Raw genomic sequence first — 13,152 nt, 5'->3', positions numbered from 1 at the left:
GTTTTTTTTTTTTTAATTTTTTTTTTTTAGTGAGATGCCATGAGGTCCAGTTGTAGACTTACAAATTTTTGTGCTTGGGTTTCGATTATACAATGATCAAATACCCATCCCTCCACCAGTGCCCATTCTCCACCACCAATGATCCCAGTATCCCTCCCACCCCCCATCACCCCCATCCCACCCTGCCTCTGTGGCAGGGCATTCCCTTTGGTTCTCTCTCTCTCCTTTTGGGTACTGTGTTTTGCAAGAGAGGCATCGAGTGGCCATCATGTTCGGTCTAGAGTCTACTCTCAGCATGCTTCTCCCATCCTGGCTTCCCACCGTTTCTCACCGCCCTTGACCCAACACCCAATATACAGAAACAACCCAAACCTTTGCCTCTGGATCTTTGGTCAAAGGGATGGAAAGGTACTGTAACAGGAAGTATTGCAAGTACCACCTGGCACCAGCCAACACAGGGTCAACCCCTTACGTCTCATATGACCCACTGAGCACTGCCAAACCACAGTCACAGAAATAAGCCCTCAACACTTACACCCCACCCCCATGAAAAAAAAAATTAAATCGATTAAGAAACACACAACAGAGACTCAGGTGCAAATCTCAAAACCCAGTGGCTTTTGGCAGAAATCCCTCCAGATTTAAGTGTTAAAATTTCGGAATTTCAAAATCTCATGGCCCTATGGCAGCCACAGGACATCATATGCTATTCACAACCAGCAATAGAACACAAATTGTCTACTGCTGCCTTTTCAGAAGATCTAAGTGTTGGGGTGAAATCTCAAATGATAATGGTGGGTCTGGAGTCGAAATATTGAATGTGATCAAAGTAGAGAGGGAGTCATGTGGAAATCATCTGCCCCACAGGTAGGGGGAGGGTGTGGGATGGGGGTATACTGGGGTTGTTGGGCGTGGAGAATGGGCACTGGTGAAGGGACGGGTGTTTCATTGTATGACTGAGACTTAGACCCGAAAGCTTTGTAACTGCTCTCACGGTGGTTCAATAAATAAAATTATAAAAAATATATAAAAAAAAAAACACAAAATAATGAACTCTCCCCAATCCTAAAAGGAATACCTATGTTTTTCAAGAAAAGTGGTTCTATTTTTTTTTCTTTTTGGGTTACACCTGGCAATGCACAGGGGTTAGTCCTGGCTCTGCACGCAGGAATCACTCTTGGCAGTGCTTGGGGGACCCTAGGGGATGCTGGGAATCGAACCCGGGTCGGCCACTTGCCAGGCAAACGCCCTCCCCGCTGGGCTATTGCTCCAGCCCCAGGTTCTATTTTTTAAAAGCAAATATAAGTCCCTGTATGCATGCTCTGTGTGGGCAGAATTTGAACGCCTACCGTTGGTATAAGATGTAAAGGCAGAGGTCGGGGCGATACTCCAGCGAGGAGGGCGTTTGACCTGCACACGGCCCTGGTTCGATCCCCGGCATCCCATATGATCCCCTGAGCACAGCCAGGAGTTCATTCCTCAGTGCGGAGCCAGGAGGAAGCCCTGAGCATGTCTGAGTGTAACCCACTGGAACACTGTCCTCCCGTTGATCATCGATGTGCTCGAGCGACCCAGTAATGTCTCCATGGTGAGATTTATTGTGACTGTGTTTGGCACATCGGAGTTTGACCCAAAAAAGCAAAAATGTAATAGTGATAAAATCCTGTCCTGCCCTGTCCTCCCGTTGTTCTTCGATTTGCTCGAGCGGGCCCAGTAACGTCTCTATCGGAGACTTTGTTGTTACTGTGTCTGGCATCTCGAATACGTCACGGGGAGCTTGCCAGGCTCTGCCGTGCGGGCGAGATCCTCTCGGTAGCTTGCCGGGCTCTCCGAGAGGGGCGGAGGAATCGAACTCGGGTCGGCCATGTCGGCTGCATGCAAGGCAAACGCCCTACCGCTGTGCTATCGCTCCAGCCCAAGAGTGATAAAATAAATAAATAAAATGTCAGGGCAGTGTGTAAGGCACTTGCCTTCCCGGGAGCTGACCCAGATCCAATCCCCGGAACCCACTCTAGTGCCCTGAGCACCACCAGGAGAGAGCTCTGAGTTGAGAGCCAGGAGTAAGTCCCAAGGATCACTGTGATATGGCCCCCAAAATTATTACCATCATCATCCACATCTAAAGGCACAACATCGGAACTTGAGTGATAGCACAGCAGGGAGAGCGTTTGCCTTGCACACGGCCAACCCGGGTTCGATTCCCAGCATCCCCTAGGACCCCCCGAGCACAGCCAGGAGTGATTCCTGAGTGCAGAGCCAGGAGGAAGCCCTGAGCATCGCCGGGTGGGACCCCAAAAGCAAAATAAATAAATAAGTAAATAAAGGCACAACGTCAAAATCTGTCTTAAAGAGATTTGGAGGCTTTGGCCAGCAGCCTGGTGTTTGAGAGGTAGCTGACCCCCCGGCTGTCGACAACGCTGTTTTGACCCTTCAGCTGGTGCCCAGGACCCCAGCCCGGTCAGCCACCCAACCCGCACCAGACCTCACACGCCTGTTACTCAGAGCAACCATCGTGAGCGCCCCCGAGACCCCTAAAAGCAACAGAGGAGTCTGCAGCTTTTGTGCCCACCTGAGCGGATGGGGTAGCGTCCAGTCAGGAAGGCCGCCCGGCTTGGGGTGCACATGGACGCGGCCGCCAGGTGTTGGGTCAGCAACACGCCCTCGCTGGCCAGACGGTCGATGTTCGGGGTGCTGTGGACAGAAGGGGCAAGTGTGAGGAGAACGCCCAATTTGTGCATCCATCAGGGAACGCAGAACTCTTTTGGGTGCGGGTGGAGGTGGGAGATGAGGAACGGGGAGGGGGTCCGGCAACTGGGCGGTGTTTGCAGGAAACCTCTGTCGAATGGAATCTTGCCGACCCACTTGGGAATCTTCACGACCCACTTTTAACCACTCAGTTAAACGTCAGCTTGTCCATCAAAAAGCAAAAATTAAAAAGAGGAGGGGTTGGAGCGATAGCACAGCAGGGAGGGTGTTTGCCTTGCACACGGCCAATCCGGGTTCAATTCCTACCATCCCATAGGGTCCCCCGAGCACCGCCAGGAGTGATGCCTGAGTGCATGAGCCAGGAGGAAACCCTGTGCATCGCCGGGTGTGACCCAAAAAGGAGGAGGAGGAGGAGGAGGAAGAAGAAGAAGAAGAAGAAGAAGAAGAAGAAGAAGAAGAAGAAGAAGAAGAAAGAAAGAAAGAAAGAAAACCAAGTAAAGTGTGGATGGAGAACCGAAGAAGAAGAAGAAGAAGAAGAAGAAGAAAGAAAGAGAGAGAAAGAAAGAAAGAAAGAAAGAAAGAAAGAAAGAAAGAGAGGGAGGAAGAAAGAAAGAAAGAAAGAAAGAAGAAAGAAAGAAAGGAAGAAAGGAAGGAAGAAAGAAAAAGAGGGAGGAAGAAAGAAAGAAGGAGGAAGAAAGAAAGATAGAGGAAGGAAGGAAGGAAGGAAGGAAGAAAGAAAGAGGAAGGAAGGAAGGAAGGAAGGAAGGAAGGAAGGGGAAGGAAGGAAGAGGAAGGAAGGGGAAGGAAGGAAGGAAGGAAGGAAGGGAGGGAGGGAGGGAGAGAGGAAGAAAGAAAGGAGGAAGATAGAGGAAGAAAGAAAGGAATGAAGAAAGAAAGAAAAAGAGGGAGGAAGAAAGAAAGAAGGAGGAAGAAAGAAAGATAGAGGAAGGAAGGAAGGAAGGAAGGAAGAAAGAGAGATAAAGAAAGAGAGAGAGAAAGAAAGAAGGAAGGAAGGAAGGAAGGAAGGAAGGAAGAAAAAGAGGGAGGAAGAAAGAAGGAGGAAGATAGAGGAAGAAAGAAAGAAAGAAAGGAAGGAAGGAAGAAAGAAGAAAGGAAGAAAGAAAGAAGAAAGGAAGGAAGGAAGGAAGGAAGGAAGGAAGAAAGAAAGAAAGAAAAAAAGAAAGAAAGAGAAAGAAAGAGAGAGAGAAAGAAGGAAAGAAGGAAAAGAGGGAGGAAGAAAGAAAGAAAGAAAGAAGAAAGAAAGGAAGGAAGAAAGAAAGAAAAGAAGGAGAAAGAAAGAAAGAAAGAAAGAGAGAGAGAAAGAAGGAAGGAAGGAAGGAAGGAAGGAAGAAAAAGAGGAAGAAAGAAAGGAGGAAGAAAGAAAGATAGAGGAAGGAAGGAAGGAAGGAAGGAAGGAAGGAAGAAAGAAAGAAAGAAAGAGGGAGGGAGAAAGAAAGAAACAAAGAAAGAAAGAATGAAAGAAAGGAAAAAAGAAAGAGAGAGGGAGGGAGGGAGACATCTTCCTTCTTTCTCCTACTTCTCCTTCTGCTTCCTTGTCTTTATTCCACCTTCTTCTTCCCCCTTTTTCTTTCCTCCTCCTGTTCTTCTGCCTTCTTCTCTTCCACCTTCTTCCTCTTCTTCCTCCTCCTCTCCTTGTCCTTTCTCTTTCTTCCACCTCCTTCTTCCTCCTTCTTTCCTCCTCATCCTCATCCTCCTCTTCTCCTTTTTGTTATTCTTCTTTTACCGTCTTCTTCCTCTTTCTCCTCTTGTTCTTCCTCCTCCTCCTCCTCCAGCATCTTCTTCTTCTCTCCCGCCTACTTCTTCCTCTTCCTTCTCTTTCCTTTTCTCCTTCTCCCTCTCTTTCTTCCTCTTCCACCTTCTTCTTCCTCCTCCTCCTTCACTTCCTCCTATTTCCTTCTCCTTCTCTTCTTCCTCCTCCTCCATCTTCTTCCTTTTCCTTTTTTTTGGGGTGGGTGTCATAGCGACTGGTAGTCAGGACTTTTTCCTGGTTCAGCACTCAGGAATCACTCCTGGCAGGGCTTGGGGAACCTTATGTAGTGCTGTGAATCGAACCCAGGTCAGTCTGGTGCAAGGCAAATGCCTTGCCCGTTGTACTATTACTCCAGCCCCTGGGATTCTGAGATTCTTCTTCTTAAGCTTTATTTTTTTTTTGCTTTTTGGGTCACACCTGGCGATGCTCAGGGGTTCCTCCTGGCTCTGCACTCAGAAATCACTCCTGGCGGTGCTCAGGGGACCCTATGGGATGCTGGGAATCGAACCCGGGTCGGCCGCGTGCCAGGCAGACGCCCTCCCCGCTGGGCTATCTCTCCAGCCCCCTTCTTAAGCATTTTCTAAAATTCATTTCCATACCAAAAACTTTGTTTGGGGGCTACACCTGGCCAATGCTCCAGGCTCACTCCTGGCTCTGTGCTCGAGGACCATTCCTAGCATTGCTTCAAGGGATGATTTGGGATTCTGGGGATCAAAATGAACTCAGCTGCTGGCAAGGCGAGCAGGCTACCCACTATATTGTTGCGGGAGCCTACACAATTTAAAAAAATAAAAAGGAAGTCATGAAGTTTGCACACAAGAGGATCTACGTGGAAAGTGTCATATTCAGTGAAAGAGAGGGACAGGCATAGAAAGACTGGACGCATCTGTGGAATATAAAGTAACAGAATGGGAGATTAGCTCCCAGGGGTAGTAGAGATGAGGACCAGGAGATCTGCTATACAGCTTGGAAACCGGCCTCACATGCTGGGGGAAAAGGCAGCTCAGATAGAGAAGGGAGCACCAAGTCAAGGGTGTTGGGAGGATCCTCCCAGGATGGGAGAAGCATGCTGAAAGTAGACTCTAGACCAAACATGATTGCCACTCAATGCCTCTCTTGCAAAACACAGTACCCAAAAGAAGAGAGAGAGAGAACAGAAGGGAATGCCCTGCCACAGAGGCAGGGTGGGGTGGGGGGATGGGGGTTGGGAGGGACGCTGGGATCCGTGGTGGTGGGAAATGGGCACTGGTGGAGGGATGGGTAGTTGATCATTGTATAACTGAAACCCAAGCACAAAAGTTTGTAAGTCTACAACTGGACCTCGTGGTGTTTCACTAATAAAAAAAATCAATTATTTAATAAAAAATAATAATAATAGTCGTCCCAACAGATCGTTGCAGTAAGGGCTCTGGAATTAGGAGGTGGGCAAGTTGGAGAAAGACACGGTTTTGTCGTCAGCAGCGTTTACGGCTCCTTCACCTTGGCAGGTCCTTCGAGACCTCTGCGGGAGCTGTAAATGCAAGGTCCGTGTGTCTCACACCCCACACACACACACACACACACACACACACACACAAAGGACACAGGACAGAAGACGGGGTGGCTTCTGTTGGCCTTACCTCATTGAGTGGTTCCCGTAACAGCAGAGATCCCCAATCCCCAAGTCGTCTGCCATCAGCAGCACAATATTGGGTCTGGCGTTCCTTGTCGTCGTCCCCCCATGGACGGCCGCAAACCAGCACCACGAGGATACGAGCAGCCAGTAGTAGCTCCTGAAACGTTGGGGTGCGGAGAGAGGGCCCAGGACAAAGAAAAAGAGACCATCAGTCACTGGGCATCGGTGGCCACAGCCGTCCGTATCGGCCGCCCAGCTGAGCTGTGCGGCCACGTTCGTTGCCTTCCCTTCAGCCTTGTTTTATAGCAATGTCACAGCAGAGGGACAACAGAGGCACAACAGAGGGCTTGACACCTGTGGCGAGAGTCAGCACCACAGAGGGCTCTGGACGTGAACAACACACGCCCTGACATAGAGTCCGAGGTTCCCAGTCTTTGCGTGAAGTCTAGACACCCGGGCCCAGGGTGAGAGCACAGAGCGGAGGTCATTGCTGATCCGAGTTGGACAAGGTTGATCCGAGTTGGACCCCCTAGCGCAGCTCGGGGCCCCCCCGAGTCCTGCCAGGAGTAATTCCTGAGAGCAGAGCCAGAAATAAGGCCTGGGCCCTGCTGGGTGTGGTCTGAAAGGTAAGGAAAGGATGGAAGGGAAGGAGGGAGGAAGGATGGAAGGGAAGAAGGAAGGAAGGAAGGAAGGAAGGAAGGAGGGAGGGAGGGAGGGAGGGAGGGAGGGAGGGAAGGAAGGAAGGAAGGACGGAGGGAGGGAGGGAGGGAGGGAAGGAAGGAAGGACGGAGGGAAGGAGGGAGGGAGGGAGGGAGGGAGGAAGAAAGAAGGGAAGGAAGGAAGGAAGGAAGGAAGGAAGGAAGGAAGGAAGGAAAGAAGGAGGGAGGGAGGGAGGAAGGAAGAAAGGAGGGAAGGAAGGAGGGAAGGGGAGGAAGGAAGGAAAGGAAGGAAAGGGAGGGAGGGAGGGAAGGAGGAAAAGGAGGAAAGGGAAGGAAAGGAAGAAGGAAAGAAGAAAGGAAGGAAGGAGTGAGAGAAGGAAGGAAAGAAGGGAGGGAGGAAGGAAGGAGGAAAGGGAAGGAAAGGAAGAAAGAAGGGAGAAAAAGAAGACAGGAAAATGAAATAGGAAGGAAGGAAGGAAGGACGGAATGGGAGAGTGAAAAAAAGAAAGGAATGAAAGAATGAATGAATGAATGAATGGATGAACTAATGAAAATCAGACTGAAGCCAAGGGAGGCAGGGAAGATAGCAAAAGAGGGAGGAATAAAGAGAAAGAAGAAAGGAAGAGAAGGAAGGAAATAGGAAGGAAGAAAGAAAGGAGGGAGACAAGAATGAGGAAGGGGAAAGAGGGAGATACAAAGAAGAAGGAAGGAAGGAGGAAGGAAGGAGGGAGGGAAGGAAGGAGGGACGGAAGAAAAAGAGAAGGAAGGAAGAAGGAAGGAAGGAAGGAGGGAGGGAGTGAAGGAAGAAAATAAGGGAGGAGGGAAGGAGGGAGAGAAGGAAGGAAAGAAGGGAGGGAGGGAGGAAGGAAGGAAGGATGAAAAGAAGGAAAGGGAAGGAAAGGAGGGAAGGAAGAAAGAAGGAAGGAAGGGAAGGTGGGAGAAAGGAAAGGAGGGAAAGACAGGAAAAGAGAAGAAAAAGGAAGGAAAGAAGGAAGGAAGGAAGGAAGGAAGGAAGGAAGGAAGGAAGGAAGGAGGGAAGGAAGGAAGGAAGGAGGGAGGGAGGGAGGGAGGGAGGGCGGGAGGAGAGAAAGGGAGAAAGAGAGAAACAAAGGAAGGAATGAAAGAACAAATGACTGAACTAATGAAAACCAGACCGAAGCCAAGGGAGGCAGGGAAGATAGGAACAGAGGGAGGAATGAAGGGAGCAAAAGAGAAAAGGAAGAGAAGGAGGTAAGGAAATAGGAAGGAATGAAGGGAGGATCTAAGAAGGAAGGAGAAAGTCAGAGAAACTAAGGAAGGAACAAAAGAATGAATGAACTAACAAAAAGGGAAGGAAGGAAGGAAGGAAGGAAGGAAGGAAGGAAGGAAGGAAGGAAGGAAGGGAGGGAGGGAGGGAGGAGGGAAGGAAGGAGGAAGGAAGGAAGGGAGGGAGGGAGGGAAAGAAGGAGTGAGAATGGGAGAAGAAGGAGAGGAGAGCATCACTTTCCCCGCCCTCCCCCAGCGGCTGACCCAGGAGAGGCACCGGCGGCTGCAGGTGTCTGTCCCAGGAGCCCAGAGCTGCGTGCTCAAGCCCTGCGGAGCTGTGGGCGGCGACGGTCATTAGGACCCTTTTATTGGAGTCCAGCAAGGGCACCCGCCCGCCCCGGGGCTGCCGTAGACCCTCAATTTACCGCAAACCGCGGCGGGTGCTGCCAAGGTTTCACCTGGGGGTGTGGCGGTCCCACCCCTGACACATGACGCTTCCCCGTAATGAATAGCAGCATCGGACAGTTTATGGGGCTCTGGTGTGTCCCCCAGACAGACAGACAGACACACACACACACACACACACCCTTGTCCCGGGCGCCCTGCCCTCACGGGGCTCTGACAGCTAAGGAGCCGAACTTTATGGGGCAGGGACTGGGGGGTCAGAGGGGTGAAGAGACTTTCACGAGGCCGGAGAGGGCGTGGGGATGGGCCCTGGCTCGCAGGGGCGTGTCTGTGCGTGCGTGTGTGTTCCCCGGACACGCCACAGCTCTTGGAAAGGAGGGAGACAGAAGAAGAATGAGGAAGGGGGAAAGAGGGAGATACAAAGAGGGAGGGAGGGAGGGAGGGAGGGAGTAAGGAAGGAAGGAAGGAAGGAAGGAAGGAAGGAAGGAAGGAAGGGAGGGAGGGAGGGAGGAAGGGAGGGAAAGAAGGAAACAAGAAAGGAAGGGAGAAATGAAGGAAGGAAGGAAGGGAGGAAGGAAGGAAGGAAGGAAGGGAGGGAGGGAGGAAGGAAGGAAGGAAGGAAGGGAGGGAGGGAGGGAAAGAAGGAAAGAAGAAAGGAAGGAAGGGAGAAATGAAGGAAGGAAGGAAGGAAGGAAGGGAGGGAGGAAGGAAAGAAGGAAGGAAGGAAGGAAGGAAGGAAGGAAGGAAGGAAGGAAGGAAGGAAGGGCAAAGGAAGGAAGGAAGGAAGGGAGGGAGGGAGGGAAAGAAGGAAAGAAGAAAGGAAGGAAGGGAGAAATGAAGGAAGGAAGGAAGGAAGGAAGGGAGGGAGGAAGGAAAGAAGGAAGGAAGGAAGGAAGGAAGGAAGGAAGGAAGGAAGGAAGGAAGGGCAAAGGAAGGAAGGAAGAGAGAAGGGGAAGAAGGAAAGAAGGAAGGGAGGAAGGAAGGAAGGAAGGAAGGGAGGGAGGGAGGGAGGGAGGAAGGAGGAAAGGAAGGAAGGAAGGAAGGAAGGAAGGAAGGAAGGGAGGGAGGGAGGGAGGGAGGGAGGGAGGGAGGGAGGGAGGGAGGGAGGAAGGAAGAATCAGCAACATAGACTGGAGATTGGGAGAGACACTTGCCTTGTAGGGAGGTGACTCTGGTTCGATGTCAGGGACCCCAATGGGAAAGGAAGGGGAGGGGAGGGGAGGGGAGGGGAGGGGAGAGGAAGAGGAGGGGAGGGAAGAAAAGAAAAGAAAAGAAAAGAAAAGAAAAGAAAAGAAAAGGGAAGAAAAGGGAGGGGAGGGGATGCACCGCAATGGAACAGAGAGCCGGGAGTCAGCCCTGAACACAGAGTCCGCAGTGAGCCCTGTGCACTGCCAGGTGTGGCCCCCTCCACCACACACACACACACACACACACACACACAAATCTTTTACAACTTTTCCAACCCACGTCCATCTTGTTCGGCGATCGCCTCATCCCATCGGGGAGACGGAGAGAGGAGAGCCAGGCGGGAGGTTAAGACGCTTCCCTTGAGACGCAGTTCCAGCCCTGGCTCCTGGAGGCTCCCAGGGGCTGCTCTGAGCTGCAGAACTTGGGAAATCACTCCCAGGTGAGGATCCAAACCAACAAGCAAAAAAAAAGGAACAGGTTCCTTCTGGGCAAGGGGGGAGGTGGTGGTTGGACCCATTGATCTTTGGCCGCCTTTGATGGCTGCGCCCTGTAATTTTATAGAAGCATCTCTGTGCCCTGGGCCCATTAATTAGCCTTTCATCCAGACGGAGTGATGCAAGCCCGTCTCGCACCTTTGGCTTGGCCGCCAGCCCTCACAGCAAGGAGAGTCATAGCATGGCGCAGGTTTAAGACTCAAGTTATGGGACCAAGCCCGTGCGTTGGGGGTCAGCTCATAGACGCTCCCTCCAGCCGGGCTGTAGATGAGAACATTGGTCCTTCCTGCAACGTTCACCCAACGGGACACAGTGCAATACAGGTACTAAAGGCTACCAGGTATCCCATTCCCTCCTTCCAACACTCAACTCTTGTCCACAGTGACCATCGCCAACTACCATTGTCACAGTGGTCCCTTCTCTATCCTAACTGCCCTTCATCTCGGACCCTTGGACACACAAGATTTCAGCCACGGACAGGTCCTCCTCACTCTTGTTTTGATGATTGAGGGCAGTATTCTCATACTATGATCTTTTTTTAATATCTAGAAAATGAGTAAAATTATTATTATTTTGGCTTTTTGAGTCACATCCAGAGATGCTCAGGGGTTCCTCCTGACTCTGCACTCTGGAACTACTCCTGGCGGTGCTTGGGGGACCCTATGGGATGCCGGGGATCGAACCCGGGTCGGCCGCGTGTAAGCCAACGCCCAACCTGGACGCTATGGGATGCCAGGGATCGAACCAGGGTCGGCCACGTGCAATGCCTACGCCCTACCTGCTGGGCTATTGCTCCATTGCCCGAGGGAAATGATCTTAGTGTCTCTCTCTCTCTCTCTCTCTCTCTCTCTCTCTCTCTCTCTCTCTTTCTCTCTCTCTCTCTCTCTCTCTCTCTCTCTCTCTCTCTCAGATTCATTTCATCAGCTTGATTGATACTCTCCATGTCCATTTTTTTCCTAAGCAAATTTCAGGCTCCGAGGTGAGATCGAATCCCGGGCATGAAAACTTGATCTACACATGGACCATTCGGGAACAAACTCATCCCCCCCCCCCAATTACTCTCCTTGACAGAGAGGGGAGGGAGGGGTTGGATGATGGAATTACGAAAGGATAGATACAAACGGGCATAATAATTGATCGATACACAGGTGGGTGAATGCAGGTAGGCGGTCGATCAGGAGACAGATGACAAGATGCATAGACAGGCAATTTATAAACTATACTCGGACCCTCCAAGCACCAATGGTGGCAGACAAGCTTGCTCTGATCAAACTGAGGCCGAACTGCCAGTTTCCTGGGCTCTGAGCAACTTTCTGCCCTTATTCCTATCTCCAGACTCCCCCGGGGGTCTTAGGCCTGACACAAAACGTGGAGCTGTGGATTTGGAAGGGAGCAGAGGAGATAGAATGAAACACAGTATCTTCATTCCCCTGTGACGGACGGTTGGACCAGCCTTCCGGGGAAAACAGTACAGTGTTTTCCAAAAAAAACTAGAAATTCAGGGAAAACGGTACAGCGTTTTCCCAAAAAACTAGAAATTCAGGAAAAATGGTACAGCGTTTTCCCAAGAAACTAGAAATTCAGGGAAAACGGTACGGCGTTTTCCCAAAAAACTAGAAATTCAGGGAAAACGGTACGGCGTTTTCCCAAAAATCTAGAAATTCTGGGAAAACGGTACAGCGTTTTCCCAAAAAAAATCTAGAAATTCAGGGAAAACGGTACAGCATTTTCCCAAGAAACTAGAAATTCAGGGAAAACGGTACAGTGTTTTCCCCAAAAAAATCTAGAAATTCTGGGAAAACAGTACAGCGTTTTCCCAAAAAAATCTAGAAATTCAGGGAAAACAGTACAGCGTTTTCCCAAAAAATCTAGAAATTCAGCTTCTATAGGACCCAGCAATACCGCTCCTGGGAATATACCCAGGGCCCAAAAAAGACCAAACAGAAAAGGCTTTTGCACTCCATGGTTCATTGCAGCGCTGTTTGTTCACAATTAGCCAAACTCTGGCAACAACCCAAGTGGCCCAAAACTTTGGTCCATCTACACAAAGGAACACTTCCGCAGTTGCCAGGGAAAAGTCGTGAAATTTGCTTATGAAAAGGACGGACAGGGATGGAGTGACAGCACAGCCTGTAAGGCGTTTGCCTTGCACACAGCCAATCCGGGTTCGATTCCCAGCATCCTGTAGGGTCCCCGGAGCACTGCCAGGAGTCATTCCTGAGTGCAGAGCCAGGAGGAACCCCTGTGCATAGCCGGGTGTGACCCAAAAAAAGCAAAAAAGAAAGGATGGACACGGAGCGTATCAAGCTGAATGAAGTGAGTCCGAGTCCAAGGGAGAGAGACAGACATAGAATAGCTCAGTCATTTGCAGGATATAGATATATATAAAAAAAAAATTCATAGAATGAGAATAATGTCCCCAAACAGTTAAAAAAAAGGGCCAGGACAGGTCCATGGTTGGAAGTTTGTGTGTCCAAGTGTGTAGGGGACGAAGGGTGGTCGGGATGGAGAAGGGACCACTATGACAATGGTAGTTGGGAATGGTCACTCTGGACAAGAGCTGAGTGCTGGAGGGAGGGAAAAGAGAGCGAGAGAGAGACAGAGACAGAGACAGAGACAGAGACAGAGAGACACAGAGAGATTAGTATCTGCCATAGAGGTGGGAAGGAGGGAAACTGGGAACATTGGTGTTAGAAAATGGTTATTGGTGAAGGGACGGTTGTTGGAACATTGTATGAATGAAACTCAATCATGAAGACATCTGTAACTGTGTCTCTCATGGTGGTCCAATAAAAAGGAAGTCAGATTCCACCTTTTGGTCCCAAGGATGCAAGGAAAACCTGACATGAGGGCAGCCCGGAGGTGTCACTGAGGAGAGGCATGCTCAGGGGTGAAATGGAATCCCGGGCACGAAAACATGAACTACACATGGACCATTCCGGAACCAACTCATGGCTGATCAATCTCCTTGATACAGAGGGGAGGGACTGGATGATGGAATGACAAAAGGATAAATACATACAAGCATAATAGATCAGTAAACCGATGTGAGAGGGGGCTGGAGCGATA

At 50.3% G+C, this 13,152-nt stretch overlaps 1 protein-coding gene across 1 annotated transcript in view; it reads right to left on the bottom strand.

Moving 5' to 3' along the window:
- The window catches only part of LOC130017881 (arylsulfatase H-like), a 65,776-nt gene that overhangs the window by 17,161 nt on the left and 35,463 nt on the right, over positions 1–13,152 (bottom strand). Inside the window, 2 exon segments of the mRNA XM_056108648.1 lie at positions 2,570–2,691; positions 6,097–6,249. Of these exon segments, the coding sequence (XP_055964623.1) occupies positions 2,570–2,691; positions 6,097–6,249 (275 nt within the window).

The sequence above is a fragment of the Sorex fumeus genome, unplaced genomic scaffold (genome assembly GCF_029834395.1).
Source record: "Sorex fumeus unplaced genomic scaffold, SorFum_2.1 ptg000229l, whole genome shotgun sequence".
In the NCBI taxonomy this organism is placed as follows: Eukaryota; Metazoa; Chordata; class Mammalia; order Eulipotyphla; family Soricidae; genus Sorex; species Sorex fumeus.
This window is presented reverse-complemented; position numbering and strand designations above follow the sequence as displayed.